The 26,197-nt window shown below is 43.4% G+C and overlaps 1 protein-coding gene across 1 annotated transcript in view; it reads left to right on the top strand.

Moving 5' to 3' along the window:
* The window catches only part of HSD11B1 (hydroxysteroid 11-beta dehydrogenase 1), a 96,106-nt gene that overhangs the window by 34,917 nt on the left and 34,992 nt on the right, over positions 1-26,197 (top strand). The window contains exon 2 of the mRNA XM_073615761.1: positions 8,964-9,094. Coding sequence (XP_073471862.1) covers positions 8,964-9,094 — 131 coding nt within the window. The remainder of the gene's footprint in view (positions 1-8,963; positions 9,095-26,197) is intronic.

The raw sequence follows: 26,197 nt of genomic DNA, 5'->3' as shown, positions 1-26,197 counted from the left end.
AGATTCCTCACCCCTTCTGAGGCCCATTGTAAAAATTTGGGGGGGAGAGATGCTTTGGACAGGTAACCGTCTCTACTTCATTGAGAGATGAATGCATAAATAATATGTGTTACTAATATGTGTTACTTTTGCCAGCCCCTCCTTACTTACAATATTGGCAGCTAACTGGACAGGTAAGATGTGTCATAATCCAAAAATATAAATACACACTGTACAAATTGAAGCACATTTTTACATTCTGCAATTACCTATCAAGATAATAGGAGAGAACAAAACTTGAAACAGTACCATTTGAAAGTATTCAGGCAGGCCCTTGCACTACATGCTTTGGTGAATTCATTCATAAATATGAACACAAAAGAGGTAGGTATGGTGTGTATGGGTTTAAATTGGTATCGGCTGACTTAGCGGTTGGGGGGTAGGGAGGGTTCCAAATGAGTTTGGGCCCCCCCAAAAAAGCCTCTTGCACTCTGCCTGAGTTTAAGGACAACAATAAAACATTTGGACACATTTTAGGGGGTGTTTAGGGTAAGCACTACAATGGAGCTGACCAAATACATTGTTAAGTGACTAGGCTAGGTGTGTATGGGCCCAGGATAGCATGCTTGGGAGGTTAGTGAAGGAAAATGCATGAAGGATTAAAAGCATTAAAAGCTTACAGCATGCATGAGGACAAAGAGGACATTCACAGCATATTACAATCATGGTAATTAGGGAATGATGAAATAAATACAATACATTAGCAAACATTAAATACATAGAATGTGATGTTAAAGGATAAAACTTACCTTAATATAGTCCTTCTGCATGACCTGTATGATGGCAGAACAGGTCTCTGGAATAATGATTCCCAGAGCCTGGGGGGAGATTCCAGTCATAGACTTGATAACCTGGAGACTTCTCTCCATCGCGAAATACCACAAGGTGGCAACGAGTCTCTGCTCGGGAGTGATGGCTTGCCGCATGCAGGTGTCCTGCTTCATAATATAAGGGGACAGCAAAGCCAACAGATGGTGAAAAATGGGGTCCGTCATCCGGAGATAATTCCTGAAATCATCAGGATTATTTTCCTGGATCTTCCACAACAAAGGCATGTGCGAGAATAGGTCGCGCTGGAGCAACCAATTCTTCGTCCATGAATTCCTCCTCACCCTGTTCATGGACTGTACTAGTCAAAGCGAAGAACTCCAATACCAAGCCCTAGCACAGCACGAACTCTACGATGAGTATGTTCCCGCAACATGGCTTGAAAATGGTCGGCTGGTCAGAACGAACTAACAGAACGCACTGAAAATCAAAGAGAACCTGAGAAGAACGATCTAAAAAATCAGAAAAGAGCGGACAAGAACGCACTGAAAAATAGAAGAAAACTATTAAATAGAACGCACTGAAAGACAGTAACGAACTGACAACACGCACTGAAGAACAGATACGAACCCACAAGCACAAACTGAAAAGCAGAAACGAACTGAAAAGCATGAGGATGAAAAGCGCAAAACGTCTCTCACCAAACTTCTGCTAACACAAGATAAACACAAGATTAGCAAAAGGAGCCCAAAGGGTGGCGCACTTGCTATTGAACTTACTTTTTATAGTCCCATTGTACATGTTGTACGTCACCGCATTCTTGACATTCAGAATTTCCGACAACATTTGTGTGACCGTGTGTATGCAAGACAAGTTTGAGCCAACATCCTTCCGAAAAAAATCCACGGTTTTGTTGTCGGAAAATCCAATCGTGTGTATGGGGCATTAGTGGTGGAATCAGGAGTTGAGGCCACACACACAGGCAGAATATTGGGTGGCATTGGCCAGTTCAATAGAACCTGGCCGACCTTCGGCTCATGTGTACTGCAGCCGGTCCAACATAAGCCGCCTGAACATCCAGCTTCTGTTGAAGGGAGATGACCGACAAATGTCTGTCATTTGGCATCTGATCAGCGCTCTCAGCCATTGTCTGAGTGTTGTTCTGGCAGGGAGCAGCCCCCCCGTCAGAATACAGTAGCTCAGCGGGGAGATCGCTGTACTAACATTGGATAGTAAGAACAGGGGCTCCTTCCGAAGCTCTTCTAGTTTTTTTCCGCTTAGCCTGCTGGGTTGAAAGAAGAAAATCTGCTAATGTGTACCAGGCTTTAAGTTGTAGATATTAGGTTCAGGTTAAATGGAACTATAAAAATAAATATGACAATTGTTAACAGTTTTTCATTTGTTTTACAAGACCGTCACCCCAATATGAGAGGGGGAGACGTTGAGGTTTCCAGCTTTCACCCACTGCATGCTTGTTCAAAGCAAATGACTCATTAAGTAGTGAAGTCCGGATCAGGATAAATGGCCTGGAACCTGCACCAGACATCAGTAACTGCTTTCATACTTCTACCCACACAGATTCACTTTAAAGTTTAGAATAATTTGTTGTATTGTGGGTTAGGGGTTAGGTTGCAGTTGGTCAGTAAAAGTTTGAGTTCAGATATGTGTCAAAATAATTTTAAAAGCCAAAAAATGGTATTGAAGTAAAAAGGAAAATGAATACCATACTTTTAACTGTGGCATTAATCACACAGTAGGAAGACCCTTGACCCACTTGTGTTGACCATGACATTAAAAAGTTTACAATGTTAAAATGCAATCTGTTGGTTACTGATTAACATGGATTACTACTGTGTAAACCATTGTAACTGCTTCTGAAATTCATATCAAAATCAACATTATTTAACAAATCTGTTAAATTCATTCTATTGAAATCTGGTAAACAACATTTGAAAACTCAAATTTTATGCACCTTTTCGATAAAAGCTACTCAATATTGAAGAAAATGTAACAATACTGACTTCTAAGATCTGAAACTGGTTCTGTGACCCCATAGAAGCACCTTCAGTTGTCTGTATATATAGTTACATAGTTAGTCAGGTTGAAAAAGTCCATCCAGTTCAACCAGTGGTGGCTGGTGCTCAAAATATTTGGGGGGGGCACAAACAAACTAACCCCCCCCGCCGCTGTATTTCAGGCACCAGGTGCTCGAAAAGGGGCCAGGTACCTGAATAGGGGGTGGCAGCGGCGGCCATGGATAGATTCATGCAATGCATGAATCTATCCATTGGTCATAGGGGGGGGGTGGCTGGAGAGAGGGGGCGGCGCCTGTTCGCCCTTATGGATGTACCGTCATGAGTTCAACCAATAAAAGGGGGGGGGGGGAATCGTACAATCCCATATAGACAATCCTATACCCACAGTTGATCCAGAGGAAGGCAAAAACCACAGCAAATCATGACCCAAGTTGCTCCAGAAGGGGAAACATTTCCTTCCTGATCCCCCGAGCGGCAATCGGATTTTCCCTGGATCAACTTTACCTATAAATGTTAGTACCCAGTTAAATTATGTACATTTATGTACATTTAGGAAAGAATCCAGGCCTTTTTTAAAGCAATCTACTGAGCTGGACAGAACCAGCTGTCGAGGTTCTTGGTTCTAAAGCCTTAAGGTTTTTTTACCTTAATGCAGGCGTCTCCAACCTCCGGGCCGTGGCCCACTACCAGCCCCTAGCGTATTTGCAGCCAGGCCGTGGATGCAGCGGGCAGCATGAGAGAGCAAGGCGGGTGGGCGGGTGAGAGAGCCCGGTGGATCAAAGAGGCAGGCGGGTGGGTTAAAGAGCCCAGTGGATCACAGAGGCAGACAGATGAGAGAAGCTGGCAAGCAGAGATGACATCATCTGTATGCCCCCGCCCCGCATCACAGCTCTTCTGCCCTCACAGCGCTGGTATCGGAGGTGCGGCGGGGAGCAGAAAGAAGACATGATCTCTCACCGCCCGCCCCGCATCACTGCTTTCCTGCCCTCACTTAAGAATAACCACTGCACAGAGACCTATAGAGGAACCAATCCCTCCATGAACCTGGTGAATGCCTGCTTCTCCTCCTCTCACTCCCGCAGATATTCAGTGGCTGCAGGAAGGAAATGGAGGGCATCAGCTCCTCTACTTGCTTCTTCTGCCACCTCCCTATCCCTATCCCTGTCCTGCTGCCCCGGGCCCCTGTGTGCTTCCCTGGCTCCCCCACATCATCTGGGGGGGGGGGGATCTGTCAGGATGGAGAGCTTATCTTAATGAATAGAATCAGTGATTGGTACCGTGTAAACTGTGTCAACTATGCTTCAGCTTGTGAATGGACGGGAAGCTTTGTACAGAGCTATTCCTGTTCATTCATTTTGTGCAGCTGAGGCATGCAAAATAAGGGCCTGATGAATCTGTCCTCAGTCCCTTTTTCTGTCTCAAAAGTGAGTCATCAGGGGTCTGTTTAGACTCCTGATATTTCACCAAATCCCCCCCCCCCCCCCCAATGGGGGTTCGAAAAAATATGTAAAAAATAAAATAAAATAAAATGGTTAAAAAATAATAAAAAATAAAACAACAAAAATAAAAAAACTACTGACACCAGTGGCAGAACTACCAGGGTCACAAAGGTCATACTTGTCACTTAGCTCTGGTGTTCTGCCACCGTGGAGGGACCCCAAGACTGCGGGAAGGTGGCCCACTGTGGGACCGTAATAAAGGGTCCCACGATAGGAGTAAAGGGCCCGGGATCTGTGGGAAGGGCCCTGGGTGGGGGCCAGGGGAGCCTTTCATAGTTTATTGCACCAAGGCCCTGAAGGTTCGCATCCTATTTATATTAATGTTTGGCACCAGAAGACCCACACGATACAAATTCAGGGTACTGAGAACCAACATATCAACTGACACTACTCACTTGCTTAGCCTGGGTCAGGAAAAGTTTGTCCCAAACTGTTAAAGTGCCTAACAGTGGAAAACATTTTGTGGTAGACATAAATAGTATACAAAAGTGTATTAAGAGTAACATCTAAGGCTCAGTTCACCTCTACGCAGGTATGACAGAGTGTGCATGTGTTTTTGCATGTTTCTGTGCCTTTACATGTGTTTAGTTTAAGGCAGCCCATTGATTTCAATGGGCTGCCCTACACACGAGAAATGCACGCCTGACCCTTTTTTCAAAACTGCGCCATACCAAAATACATGGTACTTTGCTAGCAAGACAAGCGGGGATGCCATTAACAATTAATGGCACCACTGCGCATCTGCTAAAGAGCTGCACTTTTTGTGCATTGTGTGGGAAAAGCACACAATTTTTCACGCGTTCTTGCAATGTGAAAGTGTGAACATAGCCTAAAACCAGAAATTCAATATCATGAAAGTCATTACAAAATAATGACAAAATTATACATGTAAGAAGTAAATATAACCACCAGATGGCAATAAAGCCATGCCTGTATGGAATGTATTTCCCTACCACACAAATATAGATCAATACATTATATTTGCTGAGGCAAGTTAATTGCAATGATTCTTTGTAAATAAGCTACAGAAAATCTAAACATGGCTAGCAAATGAGAACGCTATTTAAAAAAAAAACAGAAATTAAATAAACACTTGTTTAGTTCTGTTGCCTTAATGGCAGCAGTTTAAAAAAAGTCTGTCTGGTAGTGTGCCAGTATGCATGCCTCCCAACTTTCTCAGATGGCAAAGCACAAAGTTTGTAGGCAAAGGACACTGCAATGCCTGCCATGGGGACAGTTATGTTGCCCATGAAGAATGAATAAGCAAAAAACAATTAGTTAAACCCAAAAGCAATTTTCTACCACCTTTTATACTGTTTTTTTTTTTTTTCAAACAACAATGCGATAATAAAAAGGTTTGTGTGAAAAGTTTAATGTAGTATACCACTTTTGGTAGCTAAGTATAGCAATTACTATGGAGGCTACACATCTGTCCAAAATGAGGGCCAACTGAGAAGGAAAGAGAGATTTGGTTCCAAAAGGGTAACAGTTGGGAGGTATAAGTATGTATCTGGTGCAGATGGTTTTCATTTAATGATTTAGTTGTATTCTGGTTTTACTGGGACAGATGGTTCTTTCTACATGAGACAAAATGGGCATGTTTTATCAAGGACATTGATGAAAATGATGAATCGGATTGGTCAAAAACTTTTGTTGGCTTTCTGGTTTTACTGGGAGAGATGGTTCTTTCTACATGAGACAAAATGGGCATGTTTTATCAAGAACATTGATGAAAATGATGAATCTGGTGGGTCAAAAACTTTTGTTGGCATTCTGCTACATTTGTTAGGATGTGTAAATGCGCCTCTTTTTAAATATTGCAGAGCAACAATTACAAGCAGCAATGCAGTGTGCACATTATGCCCCCACCCCTTGTCTAGGAGGTGTGATTTAGCTGCATACAAATAGGGAAAATGTGTGACTTTGGCTAGGTAGGCCATATGGACCTCATAAGGAGCAAATGCCCAGTTGCTGCAGCAGCTTCTGCTAAACTATCTCATATAATACCTATTACATCCCAAACATTTGTATATTCTTGATATGGATAAGGAAACTCTTGCCGTACCAAAATCTTCTTGTGTACCAAGAATAGGGTTGATTTACTAAAACTGGAGCGTGCAAAATCGAGTGCTGCTGGGCATGCTAGTTAATCAGCTTCTAACTTAAGCTTGTACAATTAAAGTATAACTAAAGGCAAAGCTTTTTTTTTTGTTTTGTTTTGGATGGAGTGGAGACACTGGAGAGGAATAAGAATGTTTGTCAGTTTTTATTGCTGTCTGTGCCCCCATGAGGGAGATTCACTCTCTCTATTTGTCCTATTTACCATTATCATTGAAAGTGAAAGTAAAAGAAAACCCAAATTTTAGGTTATCCCCAGAAAAGTAATAGCGGATAAATCTTCCAATGGGGACACTAGTTCTGGTGACCTGGGGTTCCCCAAGGAATTCCCTTAATTTGTAGGGATTTCCTCTCACTTGCTGTTTGGCTATGGGACAGAAAGTGACGGGAAATCTCCCGAATGGGACACAGATGGTGAAAAAATCTAACAGGGGTTATAACTCTCTCTTGCTCTATCCAAGATGAAAATAAAAAAGCTTTGCCTATAGTTCTACTTTAAAGTGCTTCTATGAATGAAGGTAAAAAAACCTCCATCTCGATCCAGCGATGTGCACAAGAGCCTTAGCTCTCTGGGGACTCTCCCTCCTCTTTGGCTGATACAGCAATGGGGGGGGGGGGGTGTCATTGGCTCCTGCTGCTGTCAGTCACAGCCAGTGAGCCAATGATGAGAGAGGGGACGTGGGGCAAAACCACTGCACAGAGCAGGAGAGTATGACATGTTTGTTATTTTTTTTAAAAAGCCTTTAATATCACTTTAAGCTTCTGCACTCTTTAATTTTAGTAAATCAGCCCCATAGTGTTGTTGCTCCATGCCGGTAAATGAATGGTAAACACATTTCAAGCACATTTTCCAAAGACTTTGTACACTAGCTCTTATGATGGCGTCAGTTATAATCGCACTCAGTAAAATTTTTGTCAAGTACAATAGTGCAACTATATACTAATACCAGTTATCCTGATTAAGGGCTAGTGTACATGGGTATTTAAGAAATGTTTATCCCTTTCATGACTAAGCCTATTTTTGAAATTTGGTGTTTTCAAGTTAAAATCCGTATTTTTTGCTAGAAAATTACTTAGAACCCCCAAACATTATATATATTTTTTTAGAAGAGAATCTAGAGAATAAAATGGCGATTGTTGCAATATTTTTTATCACACGGTATTTGTGCAGCGGTGTTTTAAACGCAAATTTTTGGAAAAGTGACACTTTTATGAATTTTAAAAAATCCAAACAGTAAAGTTACCCCAATTTTTTTGTATAATGTGAAAGATGATGTTACGCCGAGTAAATAGATACCAAACATGTCACCCTTTATAATTGCACGCACTCGTGGAATGGCGACGAACTACGGTACCTATGAATTTCCATAGGCGACGCTTTAAAAATTTTTTACGGTTACCAGGTTTGAGCTACAGAGGAGGTCTAGGGCTAGAATTATTGCTCTCGCTCTGACGATCACGGCGATACCTCACATGTGTGATTTGAACACCATTTACATATGCGGGCGCGACTTCTGTATGCGTTTTCTTCGCTGCGCGAGCTCGTGGGGACAGGGGCACTTTAAAAAAATTTTTTTTTTTATTTATTTTATTTATTTTTGTACTTTTATAAATTGTGTTTAAAATTTTTTTTTTTTTTTTTACTTTTATTGCTGTCACAAGCAATGTAAACATCCCTTGTGACAGTAATAGGTGGTGACAGGTACTCTTTATGGAGGGATGGGGGGTCTAAAAGACCCCCCATCCCTCCTTTACACTTCAAAGTATTCAGATCGCCGAAAACGGCGATTCTGAATACTGTGTACTTTTTTTAATTCGGCGCCATTGGCAGCCGAGTAAACGGGAAGTGACGTCATGACGTCACTTCCGCGTTTACAACAAGGAGGCTGGAACGAAGCCGCTCACAGCTTCGTTCCAGCCCGCCCCCAGCCGCCGAAGATTCCCGATTGGACACCGGCCTCCCGATCGCACGGGAGGCCCAGTAACAGCGGCGGGAGGCGGCGGGAGGGGGGGGATGTCCCCTCCCGCTCCTCCGGTATAACAGCCGAGCGGCTTTTAGCCGCATCGGTTGTTATACTCGGGTAGCCGATCGCCCACTGAAAACAACGGTACCGGGATGATGCCTGCAGCTGCGGGCATCATCCCGGTATAACCCCGGAAAGCCGAGTACGCATAGGGGTTATAATTTGTGTTTACAATGCAGCGACATTTTACTAAATTTGTAGAGGCTGTTTACTTGGCAAACTGCAAATTCACTGTTTGAGTTTACTTTGTAAAGTGAATTATAGTGAATACATTGAATGTGTGTTCACTTTGAATACCCAATCATGGGGGGTAAATAAAAAAACATGATTTAGATTTAGTATATAATTGGTTGACTGTACACATGTATTTTTGCATGAGCTTTTTACATTATATTGCAAGCTTGTAAAAGTGTTTATTAGGATTTTATCCTAAAGAGACATGTATATTAAATATTTATTGAATCTATTATTTTACTTAGCTATGTTAAAAGGCAAGAGAGTAATCATTACTGGAGCAAGCTCTGGCATTGGAGAGCAGATGGCATATCACCTGGCTAGGATGGGATCCAACATATTAATAACTGCTCGCACTGAAGAGAAACTCAAAAAGGTATGATCTTTCTGCAGCTCTACTCTTTTCTAGCATTACATTGACAGAGCAATGAATAAAAAGTGATCTTATGACTAGATGTCAGACATGGCATACATTTTGCACAGACTTATTGATGCTGATGACTAGCATTAAAGGTTAAGTCCACCCTAAAATTCATATTTTCTATTTTGGCTTGATACCAGTGGGATGAATTATTCATTGGATTCTTAATGATCAAGGTGCCTTAAAGTTGTATTAAAGTCAACTCTTAAGCCCTATATTAAAGATTATAATAAGACTTACCTGTAGGTTCCTTTTCGCTGCCCCAGCAGTTTTTGCATTTTTTGTACACGTTTAAAAAATAATTTTAGGCCAGAAGATTGCATAAAATCCCCAAAACATTATATATTTTCTGAAAGCAGACACCCTAGAGCAGGAATGTGCAATTAGCGGACCTCCAGCTGTTGCAAAACTACAAGTTCCATCATGCCTCTGCCTCTGGGTGTCATGCTTGTGGCTGTCAGAGTCTTACTATGCCTCAAGGGACTTATAGTTCTGCAACAGCTGGAGGTCCTCCAACTGCATATCCCTGTCCTAGAGGATAAAATAGTGGTAGTTCCAATTTTTTATGTTACATGATATCTGGGAGATGTAAAACTTCAGTAAAAAATACACTAAAGTTAATTTTAGGGCACACAAGCGCAAAAAAAAATTACCCAAATATTTTTGTATAATATAAAAGATGAGGTTGCACCGAGTAAATAGATACCCAGCATGTCAAACTTTCAATTTGCATGCACCCGTGAAATGGCGACAAACTTCAGTACCCTATATTTTCGATAGGCGACACTTTAAAAGCCCCCTATAGCTCATCAGTTTAGTGTTACGGAGGAAATCTGGTGCTAGAAATATGGATCTCACTCCGGCGTGCTCGGCGATATGTTACATGTGTATCGCAATCAACATTTTCATGCACAGGCGTTTGTATGTGTGTATATATGTAGGGATGTGGGCGGGGGCCTCAAAAAAATTTTTTTTTTGGGGGGGGGGGGGGCTTTTATATGCTTGGGTGTAACTTACATTTTTTACAAATTCGAAAAATTATTTTATTTACCTTTTTTTTCTATCACGTAGGGGACTAAACTTTAAACTTAAAAGATGCGGGTGGGCTTTAACATCGAGTGGATGCATATATGCGTTTGTATGTAAACAGTTTAATGTGCTGAGAGCGCACTCCCAGCACAGTAAGTGAAGTGTCATGGAAAGCTCTGGATGCATACTTGCAATTGGGAGCTTTCGATCGTGTGTCTACTGTGACAGCCATTTACAGTGGTCACAAGATCAGAATGCCTGTCTCTGCCTCTTGGCTGGGAAGTGGTGGCGGTAAGGAGTTAAATATTTCTTAGTAAAGCTGAACTCTAGGTAGGTATTAAAGATACAAATAAATGCAGCTCTGCAGTAAATAATGCATCCTATTTTTTTATGTAAGTACCTGAATTTAGCTTGGTACAAGCTTCTTTCAGTCCTTGTACAGCAGAGCTCAGGCTGTGAGACGGAGAAGCAGCCCAAGGAATCAATCCATTGTGCCACAGCGTTCGAGATAGAAGGCAAGAAGGAATTGAGGAAGAGATGAGCTCATCAGTGTGGTTCTCCTTTCACTGTACATTCACAGGCTTGAGGAAGAACAAGTCTTGTAAGTGTTACTTAACTGTAGCAGAGAAAAAAAACAGATCATCTGCCTTAAAGATAGGATGTGCTTTTTAGGGTTGTGCAAATTTCAGGAATGAAATGAGAAATACAAATCTTCTGGCAGGTACAACAGCTTTGATCTTTGTATTTCATCTGTGTATTTAGCTGTTTCTTAGAGTTTCCTACAGCTTTTTGTATCATAATATAACCTACATGCAGAGTAGTACTTTCACAAAAAAACAGCATAAGCTATTAAAACATATAGATTTTTTCCATTCTACCTGTTCAACAGACTGCTCCATCCATGCTACACAGCGTGGATGGACAATTCTCCCACTGTGACTATTGTATTATGACAGCCGGACTTGCCAGCTGTCAAAATACCAAAATAGTGGGGGGCATGGCTTGATGGCGCTCGTGAATGGCCGCCTAGAACGAGTGCTCCGCCGGCCAGAGAGAGCAATGGAACGACCGAGCCCTGCATCCGCAGCTTAAACACAGCCGTCCTTACCCTGCACAATGCCAGAGACCGGAGGAACCATGTCTGGCAAACGGAAGGGAGATTACAAGCTGAAAAAGCTTACGGCCTTCTTCCTGAAGCCAGCACAGCAGGTCAGTGAGAGCCAAAATGGCGCCGGCGCGCCTGTCACAAACAACTCAAATACCGACCTCCCGGACGCCTTCCCTGATAATATAGATGACATCCAGCCCTTGATGTCCCCCAGTGATCAAGCAGAAGGAAGCCCAACTTCAGGCAGCCATGCTAAGGCAAGGATGCGGATGGATACTCCTTCATCCTTCAAACAAGCAGCGGCCCAGCTACTTCACCCCCTCCAGTCTAACCAGGCCCTTCAATCATCTATGGCAGCATTTCCTACCACAGGACAGCCTGTGTTAGAAACAACACAGAAGAAGACATGCTTCTATCTCTACAATCCTCCCTGGTGACAGATCTAACCTCCTTAATGTCAAAATTCTCCTCAGACATGCATACCATGGGAGACAGAATTACATACATTGAGACCAAAATGGAGGGCAGCACCTCAACTATCAATGACCTTGTAGATGCATATGAAGATGTGAACGATGAACAGCATTGGATCAAATCTAAATTGGCAGATTTAGAAGACAGATCCCGTCTTAACAATGTTAAGTTAAGGGGGGTCCCCAAATCTATTCCACCAACAGCTCTGCATAAATTCGCCCAAGACCTCATGGGCACTATTATGCCTGATGCCACAGCACTTGAAATCACTATAGACAGAATTCACAGATTAACCAAACCGCCCCACCTGCCGCATTTGTACCCAGAGATGTGCTCATGTGCTCCATACTAAGGAAAAACTTTTGACAACAGCCAGACAAAAATCCACTCTCCCGTCTCCGTTTCACGGGATCCAACTTTTCCCAGACCTCTCCAAGTACACCCTCCAACTGCGCCGCCACCTAAACCCGGTGACAAAAGCCATGAATAACCATAGAATACCCTACAAATGGAGGTATCCAGTGACCATACTAGTCACCCAGAATGGAAACTCTCACACTATTTCTACCCTAACTGGAGGGATGAAACTACTTCTCGAATGGGGAATTATCATAGATCCTCCACAGGAAAACAACCCATTCTCAGTGACAAAATGCCCACTACAACAAAGGGAAAGGTACTCTGATAAAATAAACTAGGATGATACCAAGGTCCAAAGGGCCTGCAATTCTGACAGGAGTATTCTCTCTGGCCTTAGGCTCATATAACCTATTGTTGCATTTGACTGTTAACCCCCACAGAGAAATTGCTGACTTATTCCTCCGCTGAATTCCACAATACGCTTACAAATCATCTACAGATAATCTGTTTTTTATTTTACTTGTTACGCATTTCCCTGTTCCTAGATACATCATTCCAGCTAAGTGAGCGTCACCTACAGGAACCTAGAGCCAATCCTCCTCATTTCCGAAAAAACGAACCCTCTATCCACATCGACTCTATAACGCTGACTTTCCCTTTTTTTTTCCTTTTTTCTCTTTTTTTTTTTGTTCCAATTTTGTTTACTTAACCACAGTTTAACTTTCTAACAACATCGTGCAATTTCACAGACTTCTCATATCCTGATCCACTCCACCACAGCGAAACAAGCAAGAACATCAACCGAAACACCGCTACCGGAATCAACTAACTGTAAGTGGCTGCATTCCCAACACTAAACACTTACACAAAATCATGCCACTCTACATCCTCTCAGTAAATGCAAACGGACTCAACCACCCTGCCAAACGACACTCCCTATGGAAAACTGCCAAGACACCAATTGTGACATTTTATGTGTCCAGGAGACTCACTTCTCCTCATCCGCAACTCTTAAATGCTCCAGCAAACGCTTCCCACACATCTTCCAGGCCTCCTTTTCCTCCAAAAAAAAAGAGGAGTCCTAATTACAGTCAAAGGCACAGTAACCTTTCAGCCCCACCACGTGACTCTGGACCCGAACGGTCGATACATGATACTGCAATGTTCTATAAACAAGACCAACTATACATTAGTAAACGTATACGCACCCAATGTCCACCAAATGCGCTTCCTCAAGCGCCTCCTGCACTCCACCCAACCTAACCAAAGAGGCCGAGTGCTTATATGTGGTGACTTTAACCTGGTACCGGACATCCATTTGGACTCCTCCACGATGACCAAAAGGCATGAATCCCCTCTGAAAAAAATTCCTACTAGACCAAAACCTGTTTGACATTTGGCGTTGCCATCACGGGTCTGAAAAAGACCACACATACTTTTCTCCACTTCATAGATCGTACTCCAGAATTGATCTTTTTCTCTCAGACAAGTGGCTTCTTCAAAAGGAAACTTCTTCGAATATTCATGCCATGTTGTGGTCGGACCACGCGCCCGTCAGTATCACAATAGCAGATTCCCCATCGCGTTCTAAAAATAATCTCTGGCGAGCTAACAATTTCATATTGCAACAACCAGCAGGGGCTTACCTAGAGCATTTGGTACCCAGGGCCCATCCTATATCTGGCACCCCCCAACTGTAAAATGTAAAAACACCCACAAAAAAACACCCTTCTCTGCCAAGATCAGCGTTTGTGAAATCTAAGTTCTTTTTTAAAAATGGCGCTGTTGGACGCCGAGTGAACCGGAAGTGACACTGTGCTGTTGCTTCCGGGTTTCTACATCAGAGACCCGATCAAAGGCAAATCCGGCTTTGTTCGGGTCTCTGGCCAGCCGGCTGGTGGCTCAGGTCTCCGGGTGGGATGGGAGACCTGGGCGTTCCTTGTAATAACAGCCGATGCTATTCATCCATGGCAGCCAGTGACAATAGATGAGACAGGACAGAGGTGTCAGTCACTCAGGTGTGAGCAGATTCCACATTTTTGGACAGATTGTGCCACGGTCAGGGAAGTGGAGAGCTGGACTGGAGCTGCTATGAGGGAGACATCCGAGTGAGACGGGGAGACAGCTGACAATACAAAGTATGGCCAAAACTTTGCATTATTTGCTGTCCTCAGGGACAGATCCGATCTAGAGATCCCACTTTATGGCAATCTCTGGATCAGATCTGTCCCTGGGGACAGCAGACAATGGTATCATTGGCATTGATGATTTGATTCGGATTTTGGAACTGACCTGCTGACAAGGCGTGTTGCTTGCTGGACCATGGACGGGATCTGATGGCCACAGGGAAGATGGCAGGATGCTGCTGTGACCTGCTGCTTGCTAGACGGATCTGATGGGTGCAAGATGTGGGTGTATGTCTACACCTGGGCTGCAGACACCCCCCCCTTATCAGACCAGCTCATCTACTCTATACCTGGGTGGTGAACACAGCGACACCCCCCCCCCCCTTACCAGGTTAGCTCACAGCTCAGCTATTATAGGTGGGTGGTGATCACACAGCAATATACAGCACACACATGGATTCTGCACCCTGTACATAGCACATGTCTGGATTCTGCACCCTGTACATAGCACATGTCTGGATTCTGCACCCTATACATAGCACATGTCTGGATTCTGCACCCTATACATAGCACATGTGTGGATTCTGCACCCTATACATAGCACATGTGTGGATTCTGCACCCTATACATAGCACATGTGTGGATTCTGCACCCTATACATAGCACAAGCCTGGATTCTGCACCCTGTGTATAGCAGACGCCTGAAGTCTGCAACCTGTACATAGCACACGCCTGGATTCTGCAACCTGTACATAGCACATGTGTGGATTCTGCAACCTGTACATAGCACATGTGTGGATTCTGCAACCTGTACATAGCACATGTCTGGATTCTGCAACCTGTACATAGCACATGTGTGGAGTCTGCAACCTGTACATAGCACATGTGTGGAGTCTGCAACCTGTACATAGCACATGTGTGGATTCTGCAACCTGTACATAGCACATGTGTGGATTCTGCAACCTGTACATAGCACATGTCTGGATTCTGCACCCTATACATAGCACATGTGTGGATTCTGCACCCTATACATAGCACAAGCCTGGATTATGCACCCTGTGTATAGCAGACGCCTGAATTCTGCAACCTGTACATAGCACACGCCTGGATTCTGCAACCTGTACATAGCACATGTGTGGATTCTGCAACCTGTACATAGCACATGTGTGGATTCTGCAACCTGTACATAGCACGTCTGGATTCTGCAACCTGTACATAGCACATGTGTGGAGTCTGCAACCTGTACATAGCACATGTGTGGAGTCTGCAACCTGTACATAGCACATGTGTGGATTCTGCAACCTGTACATAGCACATGTGTGGATTCTGCAACCTGTACATAGCACATGTCTGGATTCTGCAACCTGTACATAGAACATGTGTGGAGCCTGCAACCTGTACATAGCACACGCCTGGATTCTGCAACCTGTACATTGCACATGTCTGGATTCTGCAACCTGTAGATAGCACATGTGTGGAGTCCGCAACCTGTAGGATGTATGGTGCCTTGCCTAAAAGTTTACAAATACTTCACTTACTCTGAAGTTGGTTTAAAGGTTTTTATTCTGTGAAGGCTGAGAATATGTTTTTCTTGTCTAATAGGGGTAGCCGATAAGGGGGTAGCACTAGTTCACCAGCAGGATCGAATGTGGGCAGGAAAGGGGGTAATCAGTGCGACGGAGGGGGGCCAGTCCCCTGTGTGTCTCTCCCTGCAGCAGATGAAAGCCGGCTTCTCTCCTTCCCGCTGGCTTTCAGTCCCTGTACAGCAGAGCTCAGACTGCAGGGAGAGTCACACAGGGGATCGATTCCTGTAATTGCCTCCCCATCTCCAGGATTTGATTCCACCAAATGTATTCTATGTACAGCAGCACATAGCTGTACATCCAGCACTCAGTTAATATCCCCATAAAGATACATTACAGAGTCCATATGATGAAAGACAAAGTCCATAAAAAGTATCTCTGCGGCAGGTGTGCGCATCTAAGAAATTATTCCCTTAGCTCCTCAGCAAAAGACCATAGGGCAATCCAGCCAGCAGTATGAAAAAGACTTAGCAAGGGCACAGAGATTAGATAACAAGTAGCAAATTTATTTACAAAACATAGTGATCTCCGTTCACAAAGTGCTATCTACCATGTTAAGAAATTAGATAAAATACCAGATAGCATTTTTCAAAACAAAATTTGCTATTCACTAAAAAAATGCTATTTTTCCGAAATATGCGCTATTTATCTCATGAAACCATGCAGTATTTTATCTCATGTGATATCCAGTGGGATGGATACAGTTTTTATTGCTAATAAAAAAGTAAAATGGTTTAAAGTGATTTTAAAGTCTAATTTTTTATAGTTAAAAATAACAAACATATTATACTTACCTGCTCTGTGCAGTTGGTTTTGCACAGAGCAGCCCGGATCCTCCACTTCTCGGGTCCTCCCGGTGCTTCTAGCCCCTCCCTCCTTTTGAGTGCCCCCACAGCAAACAACTTGCTATGGGGGCACCTGACCCGAGCCGCAGCTCTGTGTGTCCATTCGGACACGGAGCAATGGCCAGACCCCATCTCCTTTCTGTCCTCATTGGCTGGCTGACTTTTATTGACAGCAGTGGGAGCCAATGGTACTGCGATGCTGTCTCAGCCAATGAGGAGGGGAGTCCTGGGCAGCCGAGACAATCCTGCAATGTCGCTGGATCTAGAGGGACCTCAGGTATTATTAGGGAGGGGTGAGGGGAGCCGCTGCACACAGAAGGCTTTTTATCTTAATGCATACAATGCAATCACTTCCGGGCCAGCTCACGACGATATACGTCGATAGTATGAAGGAGGATATCGTTGTTATGGCAGCAGCTAGCTGCCATAACGCTGATATCCTCTTCTTCAGTGAGTGGTCTGGTTTAAGATAAAAGTGGTCTCTGCGGCGGATTCACCGCGAGATCAGTTTTATCGGCGGCAATCCGGTGCCCTCCGCCGTTTACCAGAGCCGTCAGCAGCGACGATTGCATCTGTCCCCTGCCTGGGTATGGAAAAGAGTGAGGGGAAGATGGTCCCCACCCATCTCCTTATCACTGCAGGGCGGAAGCGACGTCAAAACGTCACTTCCGCACATAGCTCTTAAAGGGCTTTTTCATTTTTTTAAATGACAATTTTTTTTTTTTATTATTGCATTTTAATGTAAATATGAGATGTGAGGTCTTTTTGACCCCAGATCTCATATTTAAGAGGTCCTGTCATGCTTTTTTCTATTACAAGGGATGTTTACATTCTTTATAATAGGAATAAAAGTGACATAATTTTTTTTTTTTTTTTTAAAGTGTAAAAATGTAAAAAGGTAAAATAAATAAGAAAAAAAAAAATTAAACGCACCCCGTCCCGACGAGCTCACATGCAGAAGCGATTGCATACATGACTAGCGCCCGCATATGAAAACGATGTTCAAACCACAGATGTGGGGTATCGCCACGATCGGTAGAGTGAGAGCAATAATTCTAGCCCTAGACCCCCTCTGTAACTTAAAAAATGCAATCTGTAGAATTTTTTAAACATCGCCAATGGAGATTTTTAAGGGTATAAGTTTGTCGCCATTCCACGACCGGGCGCAATTTTGAAGCGTGACATGTTGGGTATCAATTTACTTGGCGTAACATTATCTTTCACAATATAAAAAAAAATTGGGCTAACTTTACTGTTGTCTTATTTTTTAATTAAAAAAAGTGTATTTTTTCCCAAAAAAGTGCGCTTGTAAGACAGCTGCACAAATACGATGTGACAGAAAGTATTGCAACGACCGCTATTTTATTCTTTAGGGTGTTAGAAAAAAATATATAATGTTTGGGGGTTCTAAGTAATTTTCTAGCAAAAAAAAGCTGTTTTTAACTTGTAAACAACAAATCTTAGAAAGAGGTTCGGTCCTTAAGTGGTTAAGATAAAAAAACCTTCTACCTTTACAATCACTTTAAACTGTAGAAATATGCCAACTCATTGGGGTTGATTTACTAAAGGCAAATAGACTGTGCACTTTTCAAAGTGCAGTTGCCCTCTGCAAGTGCAGTTGCTCCAGAGCTTAGCAAATGAGGTAAGGCTTCACTTTTCAAAGAGTACCCAATCACATGTAACAAAGATAAAAAAAAACAGCATTTTTGCTTGCACATGATTGGATGATGGAAGACAGCAGCGCTTTTGCTTATTTACTAAGCTCTGGCGCAACTGCATTTTGCAATGCGCACAGTCTTTTTTGCCTTTAGTAAATCAACCCCTCTAAGTCACTATAAGTCACTATATTCCCTGCAACATATGTATTAATACAAAAGAAAAAAGGTGACTAGAATACCAGTCAAAGGGAAGCTGCTTTCTCAGAACACATATTGTATCAAAAACAACCTAGTTAGGGCCCCTTTCACCCTAGTGTGACTTGTCCTGCGACTTGGGACTGCAAAGTTGCATGATAAGTCGTACCTCATGATTTCCAATGAGTACCATTCAAATCTGTGCAACTTCAAGTCGCACCGACTTCAAAGTAGTCCCTGTACTACTTTGGTCCAACTTTGATGCGAGTTGAGGTCCATCCACAGACCTCAAGTTTACACAGGAATTACCTGAAATTGCATCAAAATCGCGGCCGTGAAATCATGGCAAACGCATGTACAGTGGAACCTCGGATTGCGAGTAACACGGTTAACGAGCGTTTCGCAATACGAGCACTGTATTTTTAAAAATCGTAACTTGGTTTGCGAGTGTTGTCTCGCAAAACGAGCACGATTCAGGCCAAAGCCGTGTACAGTACCACTTTTGGCTTGAGGTGGGGGGGCGCCGGAGCTGAGCAGATCAGAACGCCGCCGAGTTGCGTAGTTCGGAAATGCATGGAAAGGCCCGAGTACAGCACGGCTGACCGGCCATTTCCGAGGCTCTCCGGCGCCCGCCGCCTCTGGCCGCATGCGGCATTGCATCCCATTGAAGTCAATATGGAACTAATTATTTTCGTTTCCATTGACTTCAATGGGAAAACTCGCTTTAATATGCAAGTACTTTGGATTACGAGCATACTCCTGGAACGGATTATGCTTGTAATCCGAGGTTCCACTGTACCTTTCAAGTCGCGGCAGTGTGAAAGGGGCCTAAGTAAATACAAAATATGTTTTTAAATGTCAAATATTGATTGAAAATAGTATCAACAATCACACACATATAGCTTTCTTTCATCAATAAAAAATACAATGTTGCATTTTTTATTAGTGGAAGAAGGGTATTTATATATGTGTGTGATTTTTGATATTATTTTCATTCAATATTTGACATTTATAAACATATTTTGTATTTACTTAAAGATAATTAAAGGAAAACCCTTCTTTTTTTGTTATGGATAGGGTGGAAGGGTATTAGAAGTAGAACACCTATTAGAGTTTTATTGCTGTCTGTGCCCCCATTAGGGAGATTCACCCTCTCTGATTGTCCTGTTTACCATTATCATTGAAAGTGAAAGTAAAAGAAAATCCCACATTTGGGTTGTTCCCAGAAAAGTAATAGAGGGGAAATCTTCCAATGGTGACATTCCTTCTGGTGATCTGGGGAACCCAAAGGGATTCCCTTAATTTGCAGGGATTTCCTCTCATTTCCTGTTTTGGCTATGGGACCGGAAGTAAAGGGAAATGTCCCCAATGGGACACAGATGACAAAAATAAAAACTTACAGGGGTTTTAACCCTCCATTACTCTATACAAAATGAAAAAGAAAGTTTTGCCTTTAGTTACACTTTCAAGCTGCCTTTCTCAACCTTCTCAACACAGAGAAACACTTAAAATATTTTCCAATCTCAGGAAGCCCCTGCTAAAAATGACTATATCTACAATTCATGATGGGTGTGATGGTCATTGGAAAGAATGCTTGTAGTCACTGGGAAAAATTACTTCCCTAGGGATAGTGAAAAAAATTAATGATGTCAGTGGGAACTTGTCAGTGGAAAGATATCTCTAAAAATAATTGTGAAAAAGTAAAGTATCCCCACTACATAGGACATATGTTCTAACAAGGGATTAGACCGTTGTGATATTCATGTATATTGTATTATGTTTGGAGTGATTGGGAGTTTTTTTTCCAACAAATGATGTATATGACTGTATATGCACACAAAAAAGGGCTCTAAAAATCTGGCGAAATGACAGGAGAAAATAAGTATATTTTACTACATGTAATGGGGTGGATTTACTAAATGTAATGGGGGGGGGGGGATGATTTACTGAAGGCACATAGACTAAGGACTTTGCAAGTGAAGTTGCTCCAAAGCTTAGTAAATGGGGGAGTTCTGCTGGCTTCCATCATCCAATCATGTGCAAGCAAAAAATGCTGTTTTTTCCTTGCATGTGATTGGGTATTCTTTGTAACAAGTGAAGCTTTACCTCATGCACTAAGCTCTGGAGCGATTTGCAAATTGCACAGACTATTTGCCTTAACCACTTGACCTCCAGAAGATTTACCCACCCTTCATGATCAGGCCATTTTTTACGATACGGCACTTTGTTACTTTGACTGATAACTGGTCGTGCGACGCTATATCCATAAAAAATTGCAGATTTAAATCACTTAAATCTGTCCAAACAAGAATCTAGTAGACATCCCGGGTATGATAAAGTTTGAAACACAAAATCATAAATTGTAATATAATAAATAACTATAAATATTTATAAGAAATAATAATAATAAAATGTATTCAATAATATAATCAAATAAAAAAAAACAGAAATTTGCTCAGTTGCAGAATTGTCGCTGTTGTTACTTTCAGTGTCTGATGACGAATTTCCGCACAAATCACTATCGCTTAATTCTGCAAGTGATTCCAATTTAGTATCACTGTTTTCTAGCTGGTCTAAAACCTCTTTTAAAATAAAGGGACACTTTTTGGTTGCCATGGACAATCTCAAGTTTCCAGGCAGAAAGAACAGTATATATAATATAAAAGTGCAGGAAGGGCACTGGACAAAGCATTAGGGACAAAAGAGATGTGAATTGGTTTGATACAGTAATGTAATCTGTAATATTACAGTGTACGAATAAAGGGACTGGAGGACCTTAGTTATGAGGAAAGGTTACGAGCACTGAACTTGTTCTCTCTGGAGAAGAGACGCTTGAGAGGAGATATGATTTCAATGTACAAATACCGTACTGGTGACCCCACAGTAGGGATAAAACTGTTCAGCGAAAGGGAATTTAATAAGAAACGGGGCCATTCACTAAAACTAGAAAAAAGCGGTTTAACCTTAAACTGCGTAGAGGGTTCTTTACTGTAAGAGCGGTTAGGATGTGGAATCCTCTTCCACAGGCAATGGTTTCAGTGGGGAGCATCGATAATTTCAAAGAACAATTAGATATGCACCTGAACGACCACAACATACACGGTTATATAATGTAATACTGGCATAAAATCACACACATAGGCTGGACTTGATGGGCTTGTGTCTTTTTTCAACCTTGCCTGTTAGGTAACTATGTAACTACATCAGCTTGTCGCTGGGGAGGTAGGCCGACTGCCCTGGCTCCCTGGAACGCAACAGTTGTTGCCGGTGCTGGGCAGAGGTTGGTAGCACTCTGCCCTGTTGCCAGCACTTCTGCTGGGTTTATGTTAGTGGAGACCACAGGTCCATTCACCGACACCAGCTCAAGCTGCCGTTGTGAGGTGACGATTGCATTCTCTCCCTGGAGCTCCTGCAGAGTGGATTGTTGTGCGCAGAGGCCAGTAGTGTTCTGCCCTGTTAGTGCTTCAGCGCTCCCAACATCCATTCCGGTTAACTGTTGGGGAGGAAAAACAGTTTCCTCCACTCTGGCTGACTGTTGGGGAGGGAAGACGACAACCTCCTCTCTCTTCTCCCCCTGGATCCTAATCTGCTGCTCAGGAGTGACCGCCATCTCCTCACCCTGGGCCTCCAGAACTGCCGCAGGTGTGGGGCTGAGGTCTTGGACCCTCTGTCCAGTTGCCAGCGCTTCAGCTGGGTTGGTGTTATCATTCTGGGGCAGCGTCTACTGCTGGGATGCCCTTTCTCTGGAATTGTCCCCAGGTGTATGAATCCTTGTTGGGGAGGGGGAAATGCTGCTTCCCCTTCCTGCATCTCTGAAATCCACTGGGGAAGAAGAACCATCACCTTCTCACTTCAGGCCTCCGAAACTGCCACAAGTGTGGAGCAGGGGTCTGCAGTACTCTGTCCTGCTGCCAGCACTTCTGCTGAGGGGTTCGCTAGGTTGTTCGTCCTCTACAGAAAAGTCTATTAAATCACCAGTCTCTGGAATTGCTGAAAGTCCAGGGCATGGGCTGGTGGCCCTTGGGCCTGGTGCCAACACTTTGGCAGGTGACGCATCATCCATAACATCCTCTGATGAAAAGTAAATTAAATCCCTGCTTTCTGTGATCCATGTCTGGGGAATGAGGACATCTTCCTCTTCTCCCAAGCCCTGGACAAATGCATTTCTCCATCCAAGCTCATCCTGTGCAGAAACAGGTTTGTCAAGGTCAGTCAACACTTGCTGCATCCTCCATAAGACTTTCACTTCCATAGCTGTGGGCGAAGATGAGCAAAGCAAACTGTTACTCTGCCCCATTGCTGGCACTTCAGCTGAGATTTCTGGACTGTCACCTGGTACTTCTGGATAGTCCCAGGCAAAGGGAGGCCAGCCCTGGCGCTGAGCAGAGTCTAGCAGCCATCTGCAGGTGATCTCCAGCTCCCATTCCTGCACAGCCAGAAACTCTATATCTTCCAGTGCCCAGTGCACTTCCCAGACATTCAGTATCTCTTCTCTAAAATCCACGATTTCGTCCAACCGCCACTCCAAATTGCTCCCAAAGTTAGGGTTCCCTGACAGCTTCATGTACAACAGCCCCAGGCAGCCATAGCCAAAGCCTTTCCCTGGGCTGTCATCCGCTATCCAAGGGCATGCTTGGGATACATGCCACCGGAGGGCTCTGTAGCTCTCATCCAACCACATCTCTGCCCAGACGAGCCTGCTTAACTCAGCTGTCTTCTCCTTGTGCGGTTTTTCTTCCAAAACCAGCACCCACAATCCATACTGCGACCAGTACCTTTCCTGGATGGAGGGGAGAATTTTACCCTGGTGGCACTGCTCATGGGCTAGCGTTTCCTTCTAGAATTTGCAGCATATAGAATCATACCATCCCAGCAGGACCTGCCCTGATACTGGTCCCCTGTGCTGTATCTGCATCTCCCGCAACCTCCTTCCGAATTCCTCCTCCATGGCGGCTGGTATCTGTATCTCTCCTCTTCTGCTATCTGGACCTTGGATCCCGGTGGAGGTTTGGATGTCCCAGACTGCAGGAAGCGTCCCACTGCTTGCCACCAATGTAACGGAACCCCGTCGCACTCCGCTTGAGTGCTTCCCTCGGCACACTGCTTCCTCCAGTCTGGACCTTCGGATATCAGATATTACAGCCACATATTGTAACTTAAAAACCAGGTGAGACTAGCTCGCTTACACAGCTTGAACATGGTATGATTTATTGGACAAGTATGCAGCCTTTTTATACACTCGAAAATTATGTCAGTCCCCACATACAAAATAACCCAAATATTTACCCAAAACATCACACAATGGTTTAGCTAACGAGGTAGGGCTGACCCATGGCTAATCCCATCCACCTGGATGACTCAGATGTCACATTGCAGACCAGTCTTGCCGACTTCAAGCTAACTGCAGACAATATACATTATCATAAGCACAAACACAGCAAAACTTCTGTCATGGTTATGCAGTAATTTTTCTCTGTCAGCTTACCTCATCTCATGTGTTCAGACTAAGAGGCCAGTCACTCTCACTTGGCCGTTTTTATAACCTCTCCTCAAAGCATGGCTCCACCCCAGGCCCTATCAGGGAACCCTATATTAACCTGTGCACTGCAAGCTAGCGGTGCTGATCAACCATTGTGTATTCACTGTGTGTTTGGCTTCCTGTTTTCTGCTTGCCGTGTGCTCTACGTTTGTCTCTGTTACCGACCTTGGCGTGTTCTCGACAATTCCAGTCTGCTCATGATCCTGACCTTTTGGCGTATCCCTGACTATCCCTGTTTGCCTGTGACCCTGAACCTTTGGCGTGTACTCTGTTGTTCCTGTCTGCTAGTCGCCCTGATCTCTGCCTTATCCCTTTACTATCATTGTTGTTCCAGCCTCCTCTATCTCCTGTAGTCTACCGTGAGCGTGAGCTGTGAGACCCTGGGGGCCGCGACCTGGAGCCAGACTGCAGCACAGTCCATCCTCACCACTGGAGGCTCTGGTGATCACCTGCTGGCTCTTAGACTCCGCGCCCTCGGGAATCTATGCTCTATCTGCCACTGGGATCTGTGTTAGTGATCCAGTAGACCTGCTACCTGAACCTCCCTGGGTACTATCCGCAGCAGTCAGTCCTAGGATCCACTATCTTAGCGATGCACTTCCGACTCCTACAGAGTGCATCTGTCACCTGGTCTCAGGTGACCTGATAGCTTCAAACAATAGCAGAAGACCTATTTACAATTAATAATACAAACAGTGATCTACCCCCTCCTCAGCCTAGTAGGCGCCTAATAGGCGACTATTGCAGGAGTCCCCAGTAGCAGACTGTCCCGCTCCAGAGGCCAAGGTGAGCAGCTCTTTCAATTAACATGTATAGTTCACAATCGAACAAACTAGGAATAGTCTTTGTATATTTCCTGGGAAATATTTTGGATAAATATTACTGTTCCATTTTAGGTAATCCAAGCCACATTCTTAATGTCCATTATTTTCTTGGTCACCCTGTGCCCCTAATAGACACAGGGTGATTTAGACATAGGAGGTGCATGGGGAGCTAAAGCAAGGGTTTCCCAACCTCTCCAAGGGATTCTGGGTTCCACCAGAACCTGCCTAAAGTGACTTCCGTTACAGTGATCATCTGCCACATCTGTCCTTGATCATCTGCCACATTTTACATTGTCCTGGTGCTCCTGGGCCTTTAAAAATGTGATAGGTACTCAGGAAATGAAATGTGTAATTAATGCCTTTAGAACGCCTGACGGTGCTACTTGGATGTTGGGCCTCTGTATGTGGCCAGTGTAAAAGTCATACACATGTGGTATTGCCATACTCAGAAAGAGTAGCAGAATATATTTTGGGGTGTAATTTTTCTGTGTACATGCTATGTGTTAGAAATATCTTATAAATTGACAACTTTGTGTAAAAAAAAATATGTTTTAATTTTCTTTCCACATTTTCCAAGAACTTGTGGAAAAAAATGACAAGTTCAAAAGTCTCATTATGCCTCCTAGAATATACATTGGGGTGTTTGCTTTCCAAAATGGGGTCATTTTGTGGGTGTTTCTTTTGTCCTGGTGCTCCAGGGCCTTCAAAAATGTGATAGGTAGTCAGGAAACAAAATGTGTAATTAATGCTCCTACTACGCCTGATGGTGCTCCCTGCATGTTAGGCCTCTCTATGTGGCCAGGCTGTGAAAAAATCAGACACATGTGGTATCGCCATACTCAGGAGGAGTAGCAGAATGTATTTTGGGGTGTAATTGCAAGTTTATCTATGCCATGTGTGAGAAATAACTTGTTAATATGACAATTTTGTGGGGAAAAAAGACATGTATGGACTTGATGCACATAGGTTGGACTTGATGGACCTGTGTCTTTTTTTAACCTCACCTACTATGTAACTATGTAGAAGAATACATTCTCGTCTAAATTTATGATGAAATTTGATTTTATTGGATTTCTTTTAAAACAGAAAGTAGAACATATAGTTTTTTTTCAAAATGTTCTTATCGCTTATATCGCAAAAAAATAAAAAACCCAGTGGTGAATAAATCTCACCAAAAGAAAGCTCTATTTTTGTGAACAAAATGATAAAAATTTCCTTTGGGTACAGTGTAGCATGACTGAGTAATTGTCACTGAAAGTGCGAGAGCACTGAAAGCTGAAAATTGGTGTGGGAAGGAAGGGGGTGAAAGTGCCTAGT

The sequence above is a fragment of the Aquarana catesbeiana genome, linkage group LG02 (assembly GCF_042186555.1).
Source record: "Aquarana catesbeiana isolate 2022-GZ linkage group LG02, ASM4218655v1, whole genome shotgun sequence".
NCBI lineage: Eukaryota > Metazoa > Chordata > Amphibia > Anura > Ranidae > Aquarana > Aquarana catesbeiana.
Note: the sequence above shows the minus strand (reverse complement) of the source record. Positions and strands in the feature narration are given on the sequence as shown.